The 22,633-nt window shown below is 42.4% G+C and overlaps 1 protein-coding gene across 1 annotated transcript; it reads right to left on the minus strand.

Annotated features, from left to right (window-relative positions):
• Positions 1-3,018: 3,018 nt before the first annotated feature.
• CPA2 (carboxypeptidase A2) lies at positions 3,019-21,679 on the minus strand (the record flags this gene model as incomplete). The annotated part of the gene is given in 18 exon segments (XM_082661432.1): positions 3,019-3,033; positions 3,037-3,153; positions 3,157-3,206; positions 9,510-9,594; positions 11,618-11,817; positions 13,387-13,477; positions 14,644-14,718; positions 16,419-16,430; positions 16,434-16,454; positions 16,458-16,517; positions 18,375-18,467; positions 18,471-18,476; positions 20,196-20,210; positions 20,212-20,252; positions 20,255-20,288; positions 20,897-20,949; positions 20,952-21,030; positions 21,572-21,679. Coding segments are annotated over 18 exon segments (1,155 nt in total).
• Between the last annotated feature and the right edge of the window lie 954 nt (positions 21,680-22,633).

The following is a 22,633-nucleotide window of genomic DNA, read 5'->3' on the forward strand; positions in this document are numbered from 1 at the left end:
TGAAACTCTGACAGTACATCAGATGCCTCTTTCATTCCTTTTGAGTGATAAAAGCCAAGCCTCTTGATTTACAAGGTCAGGAACTTGCTCCTCAGGCTGGAAAAGTCTGTGCTAAGGGTGCTATAATGCTCATCACTTGATATTTAAATAGTGTCTTTTGAGTAAATACGCAAGTCCCATAGTGCTGGATAGAATTTATACTGATAGAGGAGGCCAGATTATAAACCTGAGATGAAGTTACCTCTAGAGTAAAAATAAATAAATAAAGACTATCAAAGAAACCCCAAGCCAACTCCAAGACCACACACTTAACACACTTGACAAGCCCTTCTCTGGTGACAGCAGGTCATGATGAAAGTTTGTGGCTTCTGTTATGAATCTGACACCTAATTCTTGTGACTCCACTAAAAAGGCAGAAATATATGAGGTAAGTGGTATAGGAGGAATGTGTTTGTCTGAATAAATTATCAGTTTTCCTTGAAATCTGAGCTAAAGGTAAGGTTTAATGGTATTATTAATAATAAGACTTTCTTGCATTTACTAGATTCTGAGTCTGGTGTCCTTTCCACCAAGTCACAGCAGAACAAATGGAAGACACTCATGATCTCCATGACTTCTTCAAGGATTCTTGAAGGGCCTTTCAGGGCCTTTCAGTCTGTCCTAGGTGCCCCAAATCCCACAAGCCTCTCCCACCCTACTGTCCCCCACCATCTACATACTTTCTGCCCTTTCTCAAGGGGAGTAGATTCAACCAAGGGTCATGGTTGAGAGTGTTAAAGAGATGTTATTCTGACACTTGTTACAACTGTAAGGAAGACTTTATTCAAGATACAATAGGAGAGAGTAATTGTGTTCAACTTCAAATACGTAAAGATACGCAGAGCAAGGGGATCAGTGGATGGAAAACTGTTAAGAGGAGACATCAGGGTAGGGGGGATTCTTGCTTAACTGACCTAACAGATTATTGCTAAAGGCAGGCCAAGGACTTAGACATCAATGGTGGTGGTTGAGGAACTCAATCAGATGTCAAGGATTGGGGGATTACTTAGCAGGATTCTTTGCTAAGACTGACTTAGGGCCCAAGGACAAGGCTAGTAGAAAAGAGAGTTCAGGGAAGCCTGTCCAAGGTTTGGTCAAGAAGAGTCTTTGTCAGGAGTTGTGGAGCTGGGGGCCTCTATTGGGGCTCTTTTGTCCTTCCAACACTGGAAGTGAACTCCTAGGCCCACCTTGGTCTATCACAAAGGCTGGGCTGTACTTCACTATGATAGATTTCAGCTTTGAAATTAGTAAAAAGAGAAGCTGAGACCTGAATCTGCAAGAAATGTGAACTAAAGAATCAAGTACCCAGAATTCTAGGCAAGCTGAAATTCACTTCCCACCCTTTTCTCCCAGGGAAAGCCATCAACATGAAGAAAATATAAATCTCTAATGGAAGCCAATGTCTAAAGAGAAATTGTATGGAATCTGAGACCCAGACTTAATGGGGCAGCCTGGAGGAAGGAGCGTCATTGGTTTGCACCTCCACTAGTTTTTCTGATGCAGCATACCAGAAACAGAAAAGCAGAAGGCAACATGGAACCAGAGGATACAGCACCTAGCATGATACTTAGCACAATGCAGTTGCTTAATTAGTATTTACTGAATAAATAAACACGAAAGTCCCCTTCTAGCTCTAAGATGCTACTCTATTAAGATGAACGAACTGACACATGCCACAACATGGGTGAATCTCGAAAACATTTGCTAAGTGAAATAAGCCAGTCACAAAAGGACAAATACTATATGATTCCATTTATATATGGTACCTAGAACAGGCAAATTCATAGAGACAGAAAGAGCACAGAATTACCATGGGCTAGAAAGAGGGAGAACAGGGACTTATTGCTTAAGGGGTGCAGAGTTTCAGTTTGGGACAGTGGAAAATTTCTGGAGATGGATGGTGATGACTGCACAACATTGTGAATGTACTTAGTGCCACTGAACTGTACACTCAAAATGGTTAAAATCGTTTTATGGTATGTATATTTCACGACAATTTTGTTTTTAATTTTTAAAGGATGTTGGTAGCATTTTGCTTAAAATGGGATTAAAAAGATAAAGGGGTACAGCTCAGTGTTGCTGTGTTTAAGGGCAACATAAATCAAAGATATAATGCTCCTATATCAGGATTAGAAAAAGGAATAATCAGGGGCTTCCCTGGTGGCTCAGTGGTTAAGAAGCCACCTGCCAATGCAGGGGACACGGGTTCGAGCCCTGGTCTGGGAAGATCTCACATGCCGCAGAGCAACTAAGTCTGTGCATCACAACTACTGATGCTGCGCTCTAGAGTCCGTGAGCCACAACTACTGAAGCCTGCACACCTAGAGTCCGTGCTCCACGACAAGAGAAGCCACCTCAATGAGAAGCCCGTGCACCGCAATGAAGAGTAGCCCCTGCTCGCTGCAACTCGAGAAAGCCCACGCTCAGCAACAAAAACCCAATGCAGCCAAAAATAAATAAATAAAATAAATAAGTTTAAGGAAAAAAAATTACAAATCTTTAAAAAAAAAAAAGAAAAGAAAAGAAAAAGGAATAATCACAATGCAGGGGCTTCCCTGGTGGTGCAGTGGTTAAGAATCCGCCTGCCAATGCAGGGGACACAGGTTTGAGCCCTGGTCTGGGAAGATCCCACATGCTGTGGAGCAACTAAGCCCATGCAACACAACTACTGAGCCTGTGCTCTAGAGCCTGTGAGCCACAACTACTGAGCCTGCGTGCCACAACTACTGAAGTCCGTGAGCCTAGAGCCCGTGCTCCGTAACAAGAGAAGCCACTGCAATGAGAAGCCCGCGCACCACAACAAAGAGCAGCCCCCACTCACTGCAGCTAGAGAAAGCCCACGCACAGCACCGAAGACCCAATGCAGACAAAATAAACAAATAAATAAATAATAAATTTATTTTAAAAAATAAATAAATAATCACAGCCCAACTTTGCTTCAAACCAAAGAGCTTTTAATGGTGTTTATTCCCAAGAGCCTTAATAGGGGTGGTCTCACACATGCTCCATGACTGTCTTCAAGCCAAACCAGGTCTCTTTCACTGTGGGTAAGATCTGATTGGCCAGCAGAAGGAACTCATATCGATCTGTGTCTCCCAGTTCAAATTCAAATGATTATTTGATTCCAGAGTCATAGGACCAGTCAATGCTTCCTCCACTGGCTTGGTCTGAAGGGCAATGAGAATAAAGTCTGGTTATACTATTCCCACTGGCCTCTCACAGCTATGTAACCTCTATATTAAGTTCCACCACTATCAAAAATAAGTCAGGCCCCTATCTGCATGGACCTTGAGAACAGGGATAGCTTAGTAGAGGGCCATGCTTATTAAAAAATACAAGATTAATTTGAAAAGCAAAAGGTGTTACTCAAATGGACACTATACTTAGCCTTCCTTTGGTGTTCTTAGGAGCCTCTGGCTTCACCCACCCATTTGGAATCCTGCCTGCTCTCCTACTGGCATCTTCTACAGCTTAGGGAGGCTACACCACTTCCTTCTTCAGTTGGGTGCTAGGTGTAAACATTGTTTCCTCTGGTGGGAGAGAAGGGATTACAAATAGAGGAAGAGATTTGGTCCCTGCTCTCAGGGGACTTTCAGTATAAGGATGGAACAGGCTTTGCTCTGATAACAAATAACATGCCCAGCACCTATATGTGTGAGTAAAACCAACAATGTGCACCTGTGTAATATGTGGCCACTTACATGACAAATGATAAAGGAAGGTAGCATTAGCCTACAAAGACTTCTGACAATCATGACTCAGAAGAGCTAAGCAATAGGTCGGCTCTGAGGCCCATCCGAGGGAGGGCAGGTAGAGGTCAAATGGAGTCACCTAATCCCTAAGAATGGGGCTGAGCAAAGGGGAAGACCAGGGAGGTTATACCAGGGAAAAGTAGGACTAGTGGTTAATATTGGGAATTAACACTATGAACTCGCGTGTCTTGTGTCTTTGCCTTCACCCACAGCAGCAGTAGTAGCACCTGGTAAATAACAAACACCAAATGGCTGCTGATTTGAACTGAATTTTCCTGGGTACCAAAATTACTAACTTATACCTTTGGTGTGGTCACATGACACAGATGATCCCACTAAGAGGTCCACAGTGGACTGGCTTCAGATTGAATCCTGACTCTGCAAATCATTATTTGGGTGACCTAAGACAGTCACTTATCTGAATCCCAAACGTTTCTTCTGTCAAATAAGGATAATACTACTACTTACTTCATAGGGCAGTGAGAATTAAATAGGATAATATAATGCTCATGATTCGATCAATTGTTGAGTGCTTATTAAATGTGTTAGACGTTATGCTAAATTGGTTTATTTAATCCTCACCTGTGTCACAAGTAGATATTAGTATTAGTCCCATTTTACAGATGAGGAAATCTCAGAGAGATTAAGTGAAGGAGATGGGATAATATATGTAGAATAGGCATTCAGTAAATGTCAGTTGTGATTATAATCATCATTATCAATAAATGACTAAGATCCCATCAGAAAAGTTGGACCACATTAAGGATCAGAGGTATCTGGAGGAGAGTAGTTCACCAGGAAACTAACAAGCAACATTTATATAGTGCCTTCGAGTTAGTGAACTCTTTTATTCTACATTCTATCTTTAGAGCTTCTCAACAACCCATTTCATAGATGAAAAAACCAAGGGAACCTGGTTTGAGTGACCGGGCTTGAGTGACCTGCCCAAGGTTACTTGGTTCCAAAGTGATGGAACTATAACTCAAACCCAGACCTCTCTCCCCAAGGTCTGTGTTTTATTTCCCCCGGAGAAAGGCTCAAGTAACAACTTCTGGACCAAACACCTGTTGTGATGCAGCTCCTTATAGACCTTTCCAGATGAGAAACTGCCCAGAAAATGTCTCACCCACCACAGACGTCCAGCCATGTCTTGGGTGGAGCGAAGCAGGTATTCAGCCCAGAGCTGCATACCAATCAGGGGCAAGAGGCAAAAAGTACTTAACTGGGACTCGTTCTTAGAGGCAGTGCTTGTCCAAGCTGGAATGAGGCCAGAATCAAGGATAACAGAGTCAGCTCTGGACAGAGATGCAGCAAGAACTTGATTAACCATTAACGGTCACATTACAAAAGATCAGACAATAAACCCTATACTTGTCTGACATTTGCTTAATGGAAGTATCTTCAACATCTGTGACTTTACCAAAAAAAACATACTAAATGTAGGCCTTTCAAGGTCTACAGTACTTGTAAATACCTCAGAAAAGGAAGGTGGAAAACTAGATTCCTTGTAATAAAATGGCTGAGACCCCATGTATGTGTCTCAGGGGCAAATGGTGCCATTCTGCTGACATTCTGAACTCGAGCCTCCACTCAGAGGTGGCCAACAGGAGAAAACATGTATTCCTCAGCCTCAAGTGGCCATAATGGCCTTCTACCCCACTGTCACCACAGCCCTCCTCCCTGGAGGTTCTCCCACCAAAGGGGAGAACATGGAACACAGTTAAAAAGGTCTGGGCAACTGTAAGATCAGTCTTCCCAGAGAATAGCCTAAAAAATATGTAGATAGAGCTCCAAAGCTGTTCATTACATTTGACTTGAGAATCGCCTAAAAGAAAAAGAAGTTTGTGCCAATATGTTCATAGTAGCACTATTTAGCAAAAAGCTGAAACAATCCAAAGGCCCAATAACTGGGATATAGCAGTATAATTGAATAACAAATACCTAGAGCGGAAATAACATAAAACTATGTAGGAAATGTACAATGGAATACTACTCAGCCATAAAAAAAATGAAATAATGTAATTTGCAGCAACATGGATGGACCTAGAGATTATATACCAAATGAAGTCAGAAAGATATACCATATGATAGCACTTATATGTGGAATCTAAAATATGACACAAATGAATTTATCTATGAAACAGAAACACACTCACAGACATAGAGAACAGACTTGTGGTTGCCAAGGGGGATGGGAGAGGGATGGATTGGGAGTTTGGGATCAGCAGATGCAAACTATTATATAGAGAATGGATAAACAACAGGTACTACTGTATAGCACAGGGAACTATATTCAATATCCTGTGATAAACCATAATGGGAAAGAATATATATATGTATAACTGAATCACTTTGTTATACAGTATAAGTTAATACAACATTGTAAATCGATTATACTTCAATAAAATAAATTTTGGGGCTTCCCTGGTGGTGCAGTGGTTGAAAGTCTGCCTGCCGATGCAGGTGACACGGGTTCATGCCCCAGTCCAGGAAGATCCCACATGCCGCGGAGCGGCTGGGCCCGTGAGCCATGGCCGCTGAGCCTGCGCGTCCGGAGCCTGTGCTCCGCAACGGGAGAGGCCACAACAGTGAGAGGCCCACGTACCACAAAAAAAAATAAATAAATAAAATAAATTTTTTAAAGAACTATATGGGAAATGATGTTACATGAAAAAAAGCTAAACGCAGACATTGATTACAACTAGATAAATATATTTGTGTTCAATGACAAAACATTAATGAAATTGAAACTGATAATAAAGTATAATCATTATTAGACTCTTTTTTCTATGAAGTTTTAAAAATACATCATAATAGCAAAAAAGAAAGAGAGAAAGAGAGAAAACCATAATCTGGAAAAAAAGAGAAACTTTCATGCTCTGAAATATTACCAAATCCGTAGTTTTGGGATTTCCATTAAGTGTTCTGGATATGGTGAGTAAACTATTACTCCTCTGCTCTCCAAAACTCCCATTAAGAAAACCATGACTGGGACCTCCCTGGTGGCACAGTGGTTAGGAATCCACCTGCCAACGCAGGGGACCCAGGTTTTATCCCTGGTCCAGGAAGATCCCACATGCCGTGGAGCAACTAAGCCCATGCACCACAACTACTGAGCCCACGTGCCACAACTACTGAAGGCTGTGCGTCCTAGAGCCTGTGTTCCACAACAAGAGAAGCCTCCGCAATGAGAAGCCCGCGCACTGCAAGGAAGAGTAGCGCCCGCTCACCACAACTAGAGAAAGCCCACATGCAGCAACAAAGACCCAACGCAACCAAAAATAAAATAAATTTTTTTTAAAAATCAAGTATGCTTTAAAAAAAAAAAAGAAAAGAAAAGAAAACCATTACTAACAAGTGTGCTCTCCCTCAGATTCCCACCATCACCCTCTTACAGATAGAGCTACGTCAGTGTCCCCAGCATGTCAGCACACTCTCCTCTTGTTCAAGCCTGATCTGCCCACCTCTGCTTATCCCTTTCTTGCCCCTATTCTCCCCCTCTTTGGAACAGCACTGCCTTGGTCATTTCTTCTCTCTCCTATATCTTCCACCTCTCCCTCTCTATTGTTCCTTTTTCCACAGTCAATAAACAAATCTCTTATCTCAAAAACAAAACCCTCCATTCCTCTCTCTCCTTCCCTTCTCATCCATGCTCCTCTGAAGAGTAGTCTACTCACTGGGCCTCCCCTTCTCCCATTCCATGTACTCCTCCAGTAACCCTCACTCTTCTGAAACTGCTCTGGTTACAGTCACCATAAGCTAGTAATGAAAACCCAATGGTAAATGTTCTGTCCTTTTCAGATTTGACCTTTTTGTGACCTTTTTGTCATTGTTAACCACTGCCTCCTTCCCAACAATTGCTCCTTCCCTGATTTCTGAAATGCAAGGTTTTTGGCCTCTCTGCCCAGCCCTGCTGCCATGCCCTCCATCATTGCTAACCACTTCTGCTGCTTAACATCTTACTCCCCTCCTCTGTCCAGGGCTTTTCCCACTTCAGATGACCTCCTTGCTCTCCTGTTCCAACCACCTTCCCTGTGTCAACTCCTGTTCCAACCACCTTCCCTTAAATCTCTCTCTGCAGAATCCCAGGGGTATACAGCCCAAAGCCTACAGGACATCTCCACTTGAAAACACCACACTTATCTCAACCTCAGTATGTCTAGAGCTGAACTCATCTTTCCAACCCCACCCCTCCTTCACCTTCCTGGATGTCTCCCTCAGTTAATGGCACCATTCAATGACCATCAGTGAGAAACTCTCCACTTCTGATAAACGCCAAAAAACTTTTGATTTTACCTTGTAAATGTCTCCCTTCATTCCTCACTGGCACTGCTGTAGTGTGAGCCATCATCTCTCCTCTGAACTCTTCCTGCTCTTCTTGTGGGATGTTCCTACTTCTAGTCCATCATCACCACATCCTCCATGTTGCTGCTAATGTGTTTTATCTAAAACACAATGCCTCAGTGCGCTCGCTGCCCTGCTGAAAATGCTCCAATGGCTTCCAGAATCCTTTGGGTTAAAACCTAAATTCTTTAATATGGCACACAAAAACTTGAACTCCCCCAACTCTTGTTACCACCTTCATTCCTTCTTGTAGTTCACAGAGCCCATCATGCAGTTTCACACATCTGTGCCTTTGCATGTGCTGTTAATGAGCCAGAATGTCTCATTCCTCTTCCCCTTCTCTAGCCTTCAAAATCCTGCCCTCTTCCTAGATGAAATCAAATCCCCCCAACTTTCTAATACTTTTGTACCATGTATAGCCTACTATTGCACATATCATACTAAAGCTTTTCTTCCCATTCATCTCCCATATTAAACAGTGAGTTCTCTGTGGGTTCATTATGTCTCCAGTACTTGGAGACAGGTATATAATCATATACAATGATTAGCACATAATATATGCTCAATAAAAGCGTGTGTTTTAGGCACAGTGGGTGCCTACAAAAGTCATTTGTTTCCAAAGGATCCATGGGCATGGGAGCACTAGGGAACTCCTGGGCATTCAACTGTGGGGTCCTGAGTTTCTGGCTTTGTCCATAACAAAGTGAGGGGATTCCTTTGGAGGACTAAGAATCTGCATGTGGGTGCATTAGGATTTCCAACAGCGCTGCAGTCATTTCTTGTTCTTATCTCGATTTACTATGGGAGAGAGGAGCATCGGGAAGTCTGACAGCAGGCTCCCAAGCTTTATACCTGCCATTGCCATTACTCCTGACATGTCCTCCTCTTTGTTTCCCCAAGCTCTGCATGGACAAATGGCTGCAACAGGGTCTATCCACTGAAACCTCTGGGTCCTCTTAAGAGTTGCACCCATTCTGTCCCCACATACAGTCCATGGGTTTACTTATGGTGTGAGCCTCTCTTAGTCAAGAAATGGGTAATTAATAAAAGTGGTAACTTAGGTCAGAGTCTTGATAAATGCCCATTTTCAGGCAAAGAAATTCCACATAATGAGAGTGAGCCATTAAGGATCAGGACAAGCAGAGCAGAGAACACACAACTCAAATATTTAGGAAGTTCTTTGCTCTAAATACCACATAGTAAGTATATCATGGAGGAGATCTAGCCTTGCCGAAGAAAACTGTGTTAAGTTTGGGTTCCCTGCATTTTTAAGGCCTACCCGTTTCATGTCAGAGCATTTAAAGGCTTTGACCCCAAATCACATGGTGCCTGCTATCTTAGTGGGTCATTTGTAAAAACACGTTAGATACTTACAGATGACTGAGCAGACAGGTCCCATTTTGTACTTGGTGCTGTGCAGGCTTGTCAGAGACTGGGCAGCCTTTTGGGCCACTTCATTTTAGAGTGAGAGAACCAAGGAAAGGTGGATAGATAGTGCTTGTCTCTTGGAAGAACAGATGCCCAGTTGCAGAATGTAGAATGGGACAGTCTGATGAACTGGACTCTGGTTAATTAAGCACAACACCCTTTTTGTTTCAACCATTTTCACTGGGAAGTAAGCACAAGTTCACTTCTGTTGGCTCTGAAAATACAACAGACCCTCGTTGTTTATTTGATCTTTCAGGTTCTTGCAATAAATACACCGGGGTCATTATTTTGCCACCAGCTCTCCTTGTTCAGGAGTGTGGATGGAAATAGGGTGGGAGTAAGGGGCTAAAGAGAATGTGTACTGACTCAAGGATGTATCCAGGAAGTTGGTTTTCTTTTTTAAACTAGATCCCTACATTGGCTTATTTCCCTATGATTGTCTCTTTTTCCAAGAAGTAGAGCTCAGGAAAGTATTTTCCATTATTTGAGGGTTCCAATTTTGACTGATTGAGGCTTTACTGTCCTTGCTAGGGATAAATGTAAGGTCTTGAACTTGGGTCCAGGAAAACGACTGTACAATTACCAGATGGGGGAAACCTGGCTCAGCAGAATACTCAGAGAGCCTGGGGGTTTCGGCTGTCAATGAGCCCAACATGAGTCAACGGCACGACGCCACTGCCAAAAAACTAATGTGACCCTCAACTGCATAAGCTGGATGAGGGCAGTTACGGTCATGCTCTGCGCTATGCTTGTTAACCCCACAACGCGAGTTTTACATTCACTTCTGGGAGCTGCCCTTGAAGAACACAGACAAATCAAAGCATATTCGTAAAATAGCAACCAGAAGGGTGAGGGAAGTTGGGGACATATTCTGAGGGCTTGAAGGGACGGGGGTACTTAGCAAGGATAAGGAAAAACCTAGGAGAAGCAGGTTACTACCTTCAAGTAATTAATGAATTTGTCTCTCAAAGGGAAATAAACTTACTCTCTGGAGCAAGACGATAAACCAGGGCTGGTATGTGAAAACCATAAGCAGAAGGCTTGAGCTCAAACAATCAAATCTGCCCCAACATGGAAAAGGCTCCCTTGGAGGCAGGGAGCTATCCAATCATAGGCTGGATGACTATATGGTAGAGATTTAAGCACCAGGTTTAGGTAACATAAGGTTATCTAGAGTTACTAAAAGTACCTTTGATATTCAACTCTGACATTCTCTCTCCCTTGATTCAACCTTCAGTGATAATATTCACCACCAAAACCCTGAAAACTGCCTTACAGGGGCTAAAATGCAACTGATAAGATGAAAGATACACCTGAATTTGAATAATCTATTCCATTTCTGCTAGCTGCTGACAACAATCTAGTTGAAAGTAAACTGACCAAAAGGTCCCATCTCAGGGCTTATCTCTAATATATGGGTTTCAAAAACCAAGCCTAAAAGCCAAATTGGAAATATTTGCACATTCTCTTCAGCTGGGGTAGCACTTGCTCAATTATAAGCAGCCCCCTGAGATGTCACCATCTGACTTAAGGCTGCCACCAGTTTGCTCATTCCTGAAACAGGAAAGACGATGGAGGGTATCAAGTGATACCTTAGGGAAGTGTTTTATGCCCAGCATACACCAGTGCAGCATGATGACGGATCACAGAGCCAAAGACACCAGGAAGGTCTAAGGCAAAGAGCTGAGAGGCAGCATTGCTTAGCATAGAGCAACTGACTACAGATCCAAGAGCTTCAGGTCCAAATCCAAGTGATTATTTCCTAAGCAACAGAAAACACATCCTGGGAATTTATAGTCGAATCAGGCTCCTGCTCATCTAGATAAAGGCAACAATAATTTCATGAATTCTATTTCCCAAGGAAATTTAATTTAGGCAAGTCTTTCAAACCTTTGCCTGTGTCACAATCTTCTCAGTGGTTGGACATATTATGTCTCATTCATGTTTGTAACCTGTCACAAGTATCCCCCCATCTCAATACCTATCTTTATGACTGAAACTTATTTGTCCACACCATGGATGTTTGTATCTGAAATGAAGTTTCAGAAACTTACCAGCTCATCAAATTTATGTGACTCGGCACATGTACACCCATAGGGGAACATCAGCAGCTGGGAATAGCTGTGGAAGGTAATGAAGGCCGTGACTTTTCCAGGACTCTTGGTAAAGTCCACTATGGATTTCACTTCAACTTCAGAGTTGGCACTGGGTCTATGGTATGAGTCAGAGCAAGGGTTGTTGCTGGCTCCAGGTTGTGATGGGATGCAGAAGATGCCAAGTGAGAACAGTGAGCTTTAAGGAGACAGTGTATGGAGGCAGTTACCATGCATCACTTCAGTTCCTCCTCTGGAAATCAGAGCAAGATTGTCATTGTGTTAGATTGAATTACTACCTAAAGACACAGTCAGGAGACCTAACTCAAGAGATTCTGGACACATCTCTCTTCTTTAAAAACATGGCTCCTCTATATGGCAGAAAGAACTATCAAATTAAATCATCTCCTCTCTGTGGGAGTTGTTGGAAGAAAAGCTAGATTTAATATTATAGATGGAATTCCTGCATTGGGTGGGAGTTCAGCAAGCTCATTTTCTGGGACTTCTTCCAATTCTTAGAGCCCAAGAGTAGAAGATTCTATGCATCTGTACTTCTAAGTCACAAAGCCACAAATGCAAGGAACCTCTGATACCCTTTCTGTGGTGAGGAAGTCACAATTACTTTTGACAAAAAGGCTACCTTTGGCCTCATTTTCTCAGCTACTGGAGTTACCCATGACCACTGAAGTGGGCCCACTGTGGCCTGGCCAGGGCTCTGAATGCTAGAGAAACTCTGAAGGGACAGGTAGAGGCTGGGACTCCACAGAGTCTCTAAATGATATGGACAAAATATATATACAACCTATCACCTCATTTGGAGATTATTTAATAAGAACAACAAGCCAGGAAAAATTTTGACTTTGAATTGCTGGACATTGTTCAGTATTTTGGATCTGATGCTTTGATTTTTTTCTTTCCTACACTAAAAAAAAAAAAAAGAATTTGTAAAAGCGATGAATGAAGTTGCCACTCATCCATATCCTGTCAGTGTATCCTTTCTTGGTTCAATGATTCTCATTAATTCATCTGTCTTTCAAGTCTTTAGTGATTGCATTCTATGTGCCAGACACTATGCTAGGTGTTAGGAACACTACAGTGGAAAAGACAGTTTCTAATGTTACTGCTATCATACCTAATGAGGAAAAACCAAATACATTTTAACTCTGTGATTAGAGAAACATAAGGGGTTTTAACTGGTGCCTGGAAGCAAAAAGGAGCCCCCCAACCAGCCTGGCACTGGACCCCGAAAAATTAGAGCTGTAAGTCAACAAAGGCAGAGCAGGAAGCAAGTATTTTCTCTTTGAATCTATTTTGAAAATCAATTTCTTAATCTTATTCGTACTTCATTTCAGTTTTCTTTCTCGAAGCATCCATAGATGATGTAATGCTTCTCCTGTGACTAGATCCCAACCCCCTCTAGTGGTTGGTTCAGGGCTTCCTGGCGCTTCCCACCACCACACAAAGTCTTGCTCTGGAAGCTCAGAAGCTGAGCCGGGATACAGCTTATGGGAAAACCAAGATGTGAGACAAAATATATTAAATGCTCCTCAGAGCTCAGTGACAGCACTGTGTGCCTGTGAAGGGAATTTAGTGAAGTGTTTTTCAAATAGGTTTTTAAATAGCTTCAATCCTGAATGGGCTTAGCAGGCTGACAGCACTGCAGAGCCATGCAAATAGCTATCTGGCCAGACAACATCTGACTATCCCTGGGGGAAAGTCCCCATGCTCACCTCCAAAACCCACATCCCAGTTCCGGTTAGGATCAACACCAACACTGAGGCTTCCAGATACCTTGAACTGGGTCTTCTGCCACATACGATTCTTTAAAATCCCAACAGAAAGAAAATACAGAAAAAAAAAAAAGACGGTCATTCAGTACAATGAGAAGTTTCCTTTAGAATTTTGTTAATTTCTCCCAATCCCTCACGGGAAGGCCCTTTTGGAATTGCACTCATTTCCCTTGCCCACAGACTTGACCAGTAGTCCTCACACAGGGTTCTGCTTGGAGCTTCTCGGCCGTCTCACCGAGGCGAGAAGTAAATAAGTCCCCATCTCCTCCAATGAATACCTGCTAAACCATGTTCCGTAGAACCGCAGTCCTCTCAAACGTTAACAATACAATAACAACAAAAAACAAAAATTAAAAAACAAAAAAATAGTGGGGAGAGCCCGAGGGTTCTGTGATAGAATATTTTGGGAAAATAACAGGGTTAAATTGGCTAATTTACTTCAGAATTTCTAAAGGTTTTTTTTAATGCTTTAATGTTTTTTATCAAGCTCCAAGAGAGGGATACAGTGGGCGGTATTTCCCAAACTTGACTGTGGAACCCTTTATTCATAGGGTATCTCATGAGATGAGTACTACTATTTCTACAAGTTCCTTCTGAACACGCGTTGAAAAATGCTATCGTAGTCTGCTGTCTTCAAAAATAAACTTGAAGCTCTGATTCATTCTGAATATACATGGGGTCACAGTTGCCATAATGGTGTTGTGTAATGAGATTTTTAAAGAAAAAAAAACTGCATAACTTGTTTTTGTGATATAACAGAGGATTTCTTCTACAGATTGTAAGTAAAATGCCAGATGCATTGTACTGCCTACCTAAATCCTACAGCAATCTAATTGTCAGCAGGTAACATCCGCCTCCTCTTTTCTATCAATCCTACCATCAAAACACAGGGATAATTGGAACAAATCTCCTAGGTGACTCACAGTGAACACTGAACTCTAATAGCCCAGCCTAACAGCTGAAATGGGCTCTGACCAAGGCAATATGGAAAGATATCATGTGTTGGAAAATGAAATGATTGTAAACATCACTATATGCCTCAATTCAGGGCCACTACTGAGAGATGAGGCATTCCATTTAGAGTATATCAAGAACAGAAAATCACTTTTGTTTTGTTTTGAAGTTCCTACACATCTCCTTAAATTCTTGTTGAAGAGAAAAAGTCCAGGCTTCCTTTGGTTTGAGAGAACACTTAGCCATCAGAGCAGCAGGAAGATGTCCATCATATCCAATCAAAGTGATGGATGGGTCATTTCCATAATCAGAGGCAATCTGAGCAGAGACAACATATATGTCAATCTCACACTCCCCTTTCACCAGGGAACAGAGGAGAGAATATTAAGGCAATGTGTTTTTTCCAAACATAAACTAACACTGCTGGTCAGTGAGAGTCTTCCAGGACTACAGTCCAATCTCCTATTAACGTGTTTAATATGCCAGTGTCGATACTTTTATTTCCAATCAGAATAATTTACTTATATTAAATAAAAATCAGGTATCACTTATCCATTATCTCTCAAAAGCAGGATTCTTCCAATTAATTTTAGTGAGGCATTTTGCAATGGTGGGCAACTGTGTTTGTGGCTCAGAGGGATCTATGAACCAAAGAAATCTTTTCAGTTTCCTTAATCACCACACAGGCTATACCTTCTCAAAAGTACTCACGACCAACATCAGATTACTTAATTATGCAGAGACTTCTCTAAAGACCCAGAGAACCAGTTAAATTCTATTTGGGGAATTACATTTCTACTTGTGATCAATTGCAGTAGAGTTGAGGTTTCTGCTGGATTAAAATTTATTCATTTCCTGTGCTCAGCCATCCTAAGGCATTATTATTCAACTGTTAAATATCCATTTCATAATACCCTAAAGGTAACTGCATTTTAATTGAAGGGAAAAATGTATCAGCCGGTAAGCACGTGGTTGCACATGCTTGAATGATCTGATGTGGATTGATTTCCTTTGCTCATGAATTAACATTCTGATTTATAGCATGTCATTTTTGAATTACTTAAGAAATACCAGACTAGGTCACACCCAGAACGGTGTCCTGACTCTAATTCCAATGAACATGTGGAAGAGACATATCGCTACACCCTAACTTTAAGTGAGATTTGGAAATTTTTCAGAACCCAAAAACCCTCAACGAGTTCGTTCCACTTTGTATCTGTAGGTCAAAGTAAACTCTTCTAGCCCATTTATATTCTCTATCTAAGCTCCTTTTGTGATTTTATAGATCTCTAGTACATCGTGCCACAGCCCTAGGAGCTCCAGGCAGCAAAGCAATGTTCTCTAATCTGTTCTTATGCTGAAATCTGACTCTTGGTGTCCTTACTTGCCACCCTCTTAATCTCTTTTAGCTCACTATCTTTTCTTTTTAAATTTATTTCATTTATTATTTTTGCCTGCATTGAGTCTTCATTGCTGTGCATGGGCTTTCTCTAGTTGCGGCGAGCAGGGGCTACTCTTCGTTGCAGTGCACGGGCTTCTTATTGCAGTGGCTTCTCTTGTTGCAGAGCATGGGCTCCAGACACGCGGGCTTTAGTAGTTGTGGTACGCAGGCTCAGTAGTTGTGCCTTGCGGGCTCTAGAGCACACGCTCAGTAGTTGTGGTGCGCGGGCTTAGTTGCTCCACGGCATGTGGGATCTTCCCAGGCCAGGGATTGAACCTGTGTCCCTGAACTAGCAGGTGGATTCTTAACGACTGCACCACCAAGGAAGCCCATAGCTCTCACTATCTTTTAACAGAGCATGCAGTGGCCAGCAGGTTGCGGGAGTACGGAGGTACATGCCAGGGTGCTGGGTGGAGCAATACCAAATTAGGTTTGAATGGGTCTGTTTCCTGACTGTGTGACAAGAGAAGGACTTGGGATGAGAGCGTCAGCCATAGGACCACAGGGATTGCTGTGAGGTTAGGTGGGGCCTGACCCCAGAAAGACAAAATAAATGGGGAATTTGGAGTAAAATGACCTTATTTGCAGTTCACAGTGCAGTAGCTTGTGTAACCTACTCACCGGCATGGATCCCAGCCTCTAGCCAGATAGCCAGCTTGTCTCCTCCCGTGCTGAACTGCAAAACAAGCGTGGAAATGTGAATGGCTCCACCACCACACACCCCTTGTCTGTTCCTCTTTCTGTACTTGATGTGATTGAGAAGGAGGAGGTGTAGACAGTGATGCTGTCAATTAGCTTTTCATTTAACGTAGGGTTTTTTTGTCCCTTTCCTTTAATATAAACTTAAATACAGGCTAACAAGAAGAGCATCATTTGATGTTTGTAAAAAATCATTGCAGATAACGTGATGACATGAAAATATGTTCATCATATGCCATAAATTTTTAAAAATAGATTACCAAATAGTATGATACCATTTTTATTTCTTAAAAGGCTAGCTCATGTGTATGTATATATATGTACACACACAGACATAGGAGAAAAAGGGAGGGGGAAAAGAAAAGAGAGGAAAAAATAGACAGATATACAACAAAATGTTAATAGCTATCAATCCCATAGTTGTGAAATTAGTAAAATAGGGATGTTTTTCATTTTTTGTTTCTCTGTTCTCCATTTTTTGCAATGATTGTGTTATTTTTGTAATAAAAATGCTTGTGGTAATCTTCTGAGTCCTTCATAAAAACAGGATGGTAGGGTCTGGAAGTCCTTTCCAGAGTTTAAATTTTATGATCTAAGGGACTCAGTTTTATTTGGAACAGTGGCTTTGCCAATTGAATCAGTAAATGGGGAGGAAAAGATTATTTTTGCACCATCAACTTCTATCTTCCTGCAGCATTCTAAACATCACAGATAAGGTAAATGAGAAATGTAAATCCCTGCTAAAAATTACTTTTCAAGCGTTTTGAGAGTTTTAAAGTGTTTCATGCTTTTTCCTCCAAAGAGCTCACATAGGGAACTTTGGAAAACAAATTCTCAACCACGAACCACCGAAACACCCGGGAGAAGGAAAGTCCAGGAAAATCCAAGGGGGAGGAGAATCTGGGGTTTCCTGACCCAACTGTAGGAGAAACAGGGAAAAGGAAATCAAAAGAAAAGAAGGTAGTAAATATGAGCAAATGTGCCGCGGTGTCATAAAGTAGGCAAACCACTCCTCCCAGGCCTCCTTTGGGAGAACCGCTCTGGAGAAATCCATCTGTCCCAGTGAGTCCGTTGGTCCTCAGCCATAATGTTTCCAAATTTAGCAGGGAGTTGTGACATTATCTTCCCCCCACCCTTAACAAACTCTTTCTAGGAAATCTGGGGAAATACTTTTCACTCTTTTGCAAGGCAAGGTGAAAAAGCTTGAAATTATCAGTACTAACTGTTGTCAGCGTGTACAGGTTGAAGTAAAACCATAACCTTTTTCCGGCTAGCAAGTAAAAAATGCCTGCGTTTCAGGGCATTTGCCTTTGCCATTTGGTTGCCCATCATTCTGCACACCACAAGAACTGTTTTGGTTTTAAATGAGGCTCCAGCAAGTACGGAACTTTTATCTCTTTTTCTTTTTTTTTTAAACTCTCGGTTTAAAAAAAAAAAAAAGAAAGAAACGAGTAAAAGAAAAACAAGGCACAGCACGGCTACCTTGATTAATTACAGAATACCTCCCCCTTCCCAGCTCACCCAGGGGCCCGAACCACCTCCCCCTTCCTCTGTTCCTATTGGTGCATACGCCTGTTTCCCTGAGAGCAAATCTATCAAGAGGAGAACATTAATTCACTCCTGCAGACCTGCGTCAGCTCGCGCAATAAAAAGAAGAAGAAAGGGAGGTGGGGGAAGCAGGGAGGTGGATAGTCAAAACCAGCAAGGACTGGTTAGGAGAGGAAAAAAAAAAAAAAAAAAAAAAAGGAACAGCTCTGCAGGCAGAGACTGTACTGACGGCCCGCCTGGGAAGACGGGGATTCTAGAGGAAAAAATCATCACTGCACCTGTGTACCTTGAGCTCGTTCATGGGCCGGTTTTTGAAAGAATAGACAATGTTCATTTTGCTCACTAGACCAGGGTGCTCAGCAACGAGGTTATCCATTTCTCAGGAAATCTGAAATGTTTAAGATGAAGAAATACACATTTGCAAATGAATAATCTGGTGCGTCCATTAGTGACTTTTCTCTCTCCTCCATTTCCATTCCCTCAGGGAATGGAGAGGGCCACTCGGCAGATGCTGTGGGACTGGGGACGCTGGAATCAAAGCTAAGAGATGATGAGTCAGTGGGCATCCGTAGGGGCTGGGAAAAGGGAAGCCATTTTGTGGCAGCGGAGCCGGCTCTTTCCAGTTTTGTGCTTCAAACAAAATAGCACTGCTTTGGTTGCCCTGTGGCTTGCCTCAAGCCAGCTCTGAGGTGGAACTTCCCCAGCCAGAAAGCATCTTCCCCTCACTAGCAGAGAAACACAAATGGTAGTGGCACCAAAAAAAAAAAAGGTGATTTAGAAGCAGACGCTGCAAAACGCAGCCGGGTTGGTTCAGGCCGGGGCATCGGGGTGCCTGCCTCAGAGGCACTTCTGCCACAAGCCACTTCGGCTCCTATTTGCAGGGCTGATTGCAATCCTATACAGCTGGGGCACCCAAACTGTGTCCATTACTGGGATTGAGACATGTCTGGGCATGTCTGGAGAGTGCTCGGCATGAAAACGGCTCCTCCAGCTGTTGCCAGCATTTGGTCTCCGTAGGACGTGTACAGCAATTTGTGAGGCCAGGCAAAGGAGGGAGCGCATCCTGTTTCGGCCACTCCCTTTTCTCCCTCACTCTCTGTACTGGTCCACAGTCCCTACTCTGAAACCCTTTAGGGACCATACATATTTCAAATTAAGATTTGTGTGTGTGTGTGTGTGTGTGTGTGTGTGCAATTTTAAAAAGAAAAATACATTTTACACATGTGGCAGTGCTCCATACTCAAGCACATTAATATTTCTGGCAGTAAAATAAGTGAGTAGCAAGTCAGTTCAGGTCAGATTTTGCCCCTAAATGAGTTTAGTTCGGGTCAGGGTTTGCCACCAAATAAATGCAGGGGGAAAATTGTTTTCTAAGTTCTCTGCATTTTAGAATTGCTGATTTAGGGAATCAGCACCTACCAGACAATCTCCTCTCTGGCTCCTTCCTGCTCCTCCACCTCTCTCCTTAACCCCCAACCCCCATCTCCTCATCCCCTCCCCCACCCTCCCAAATCAGTTAGTGCAAGCAGACACCTGTATCCCCCAAGAAAAGCTATGTGTCACAAAGAGGCAGATGTAGCACTGTCCAGGTGATCCAGGGGAAGGAAGGGGCATTCTTCACACCAACAAAACTCAGGAAAGATAGCAGAGAAACTGCACAAGACTTTGCTGTCATGAGGTCTAGGAGAATTTGGCAGGTTGGGAGACTCCACCGTTGGCTGGAAGTCAGTGGTATCAAGTGTCCCCTGATTCCATCATCAGTGGTAGCCATGAAGCACAGCTCTCAGATGGCTCGTGGGTGGCACAGGTCAGAAATCAGCCAGGGGACCTCGAGGGGAGAGTGTGAGCATTAGAGGCTGTCTTGTGCTCACGTAAGCCACTCCTGGACACTTCTAAATAATGCAGTGGCTGCTGGGATGGGCAGATGGGCTTCAGGTCCTAACTTAAGGCAGTGACACTGATACTGGCTGTGAAATCCTAGGGAAATTTGGAGAAGTTAGGAGATAATATGAGAATAATTTCCATTAAATCACCAAGTGGAAGTATAGGCCTTGTTATCAGGGGAAAGCATGGCCCATTTCTCTGATGTTCATTCTGAAACACCTACCTCTTCCAAGGTATAGATAAGCCTCAAAGTTGAAGTTAACATTCTGTTCTCTTCTCTGAGTAATATTTCTTCATTCTCCTTGTCCAAGAGAACCTAAGATAAATCAGTCACACCTATGATTAGTTTATAGCAATGCATTTGAATCTACAGTTGTGAGGGAAGTGGTGACATTCAGGCCCCAATCCCAAGCATTCTTCTTTCTGTCGTATAGGCTTTGGGGTCATGCCTTTCCCTTATTCTGGCAGCACCCTGAAAGGGGATGGGGCATTAATGAGACTTCGGGCCAGACAGATGCTGCAAATATAGGATGACAGTCAGTCCTGTGGCTGTGTTATGGCTCATTCTCCCTTTCTGGGAACCCAGGGTCAGAGGTAACCTCCAATTAAAAACTAAATGAGTAACAACTTATATTTGCCTACTTTGACTCACACTCTTCAGTTTGCCCTTTGTATTTCATGCCAGAGACTCTTTTTTGCCCTTTCCATTACATTTTTTTATTACCATATCCACTTGTACCAAATGCAAAAAAGAGAGGGATAGAACCTTCCTACCCACTGCAGGGGTAGTCCAGACTTCAGGAAGGCCCTAGTGGTACCCACAGGTCCCTTCCCTGGCAGAGGGTACCCAAAGATAAAAGAGGATGGACCTTCAGTTCATATGGACCAGCAAGCCTCTGGAAGACTGGGCTGTGGGATAATTACTTGAACATCTTCAATCACAATGGAATAAGCAATTCCCTCGGATTTAAGGAAACTTTGACTGCCTGGATGCTGACAAAGGGAACTGAGACATGGATTGTGTCTCCTGGGATGGTGGGTGATTTCCAGAAATCAAGCTGAAAGGGATAAAAGGCCAAGGCAATGACTGGGTCATTCCAGGGAAATGGACAGCTCAGCGTGGATAGATTTCAAGAAATCAATTCGTTATCTATTTTACCTCAAGCCTCCAAGACTAGAATCGTTGTAGAATCACTATGATGTTGCAAGAAGTGTTTTTAAATGTCCAAGCATCAGCATATGTGTTATATGGTTTTCCCCCCATATGGTTAAATATTAAAACTGGAAGAAGGTAAAGATTATTTAAAACTATGGCAGTTTTTTTAACAGTTGACATTCAGGTGATCCAAATCATTTCATAACAGAATATTAATACTATAAATTATTTAGGAGGGAAATAATGCATTAAAGTTATTCAATAATTTTTCAAAATAACTTTCACATTTGATTTCTCTTTTCGTTCTTACAAAACATCTGTGAGATAGAAGAATGGTATATTTATCCTCATTATACTGAATGGGAGAGAAGTCAGTATGACATTGGGCAAGTCACCTACCTTCTCTGAGATGCAGAAGGTAGATGACTTGCCCAATGTCATACAGTTGGGACTAGAGCCCAGGAGTTCTGGATCCCAGCTCCATGAGTGAGCATTCCATACTTCTCATCAGAGAAGACAAGATACAATCCAAAGTAAGAGATCTTAGTCATCGTGTCTAACTGTGGAGTATTCACTTTGGGAAACAGAAGCCCCCTCCAGGACAGATATCTGAAGATGTTCTTCAGCCTCCAATTCCACCAGAGTTTTTATTTGTTCTTCATTCCTTGGTGTGATCTCAAGAACTTGGTCTCTAAAAAATATTACCCACAGACATGACCTTAAAAACAAAACCTAGACACTGTTTCCTGTTGCTTTCTGCTCCTGTTAGTCTCCGCACATAAGAGGTTAATGCAGCAGTCAGTAATCTCTTTGACAATCAAGAAATTAATAAATAGTATACTGACCCACATCCCAGAATGAGGAGTTGATAGAATGGCTTTACTTCCCCCAAGGAAATGTTATCTAAATAATAATTAAGAGCTGTACCTAATCCTAGCAGGAACTTTGCCAGTAAAGTTACCTTTCCTTTAGCTAATGATTATCAAGTAACACCTGCTGCTCATAAAGCATCGGCTTTTAAAACTTGTCTGTTCCTGTTTTTCAGAAATAAGTTTTTAAAAGGTAGAATAATTAATTTGGTGCTTATAAGTGCTCAAAAGAGGAATCAAATTTACATCTGGGTAGACCTAGGGTGTTTTTGTTGTTAACTGAAATGTATCAGAGTTCCATCTCCAAACCCCATTCATGTGGCCCAAACTTGGGGTATTGCTAGGGACAATTGAAACCCAGACAAATCATGGTGTGTGTGTGTATGTGTCTCTCTCTCTACACACACACACGCACACACACAATGAGTAATAAAGGATATCAAGGACTCCTTGGCAGCAAAGAGAAGTTGCAAAACAAGAAACAAATATCCTTTAAAAAAAGTTCAGTAGTAGAGCTGGATTTCTTATAGCCCTTCCTTGGTGACAGAGGTTTTTCCTCTCTCCCTTTCTCTGAGTAGGCTGACTTCCTGAATCACCACCCTGCCCATTTATGCAGTGGGGAAGGGATTGGTACAA

The sequence above is a fragment of the Grampus griseus genome, assembly GCF_964374135.1.
Source record: "Grampus griseus genome assembly, chromosome: 9".
NCBI lineage: Eukaryota > Metazoa > Chordata > Mammalia > Artiodactyla > Delphinidae > Grampus > Grampus griseus.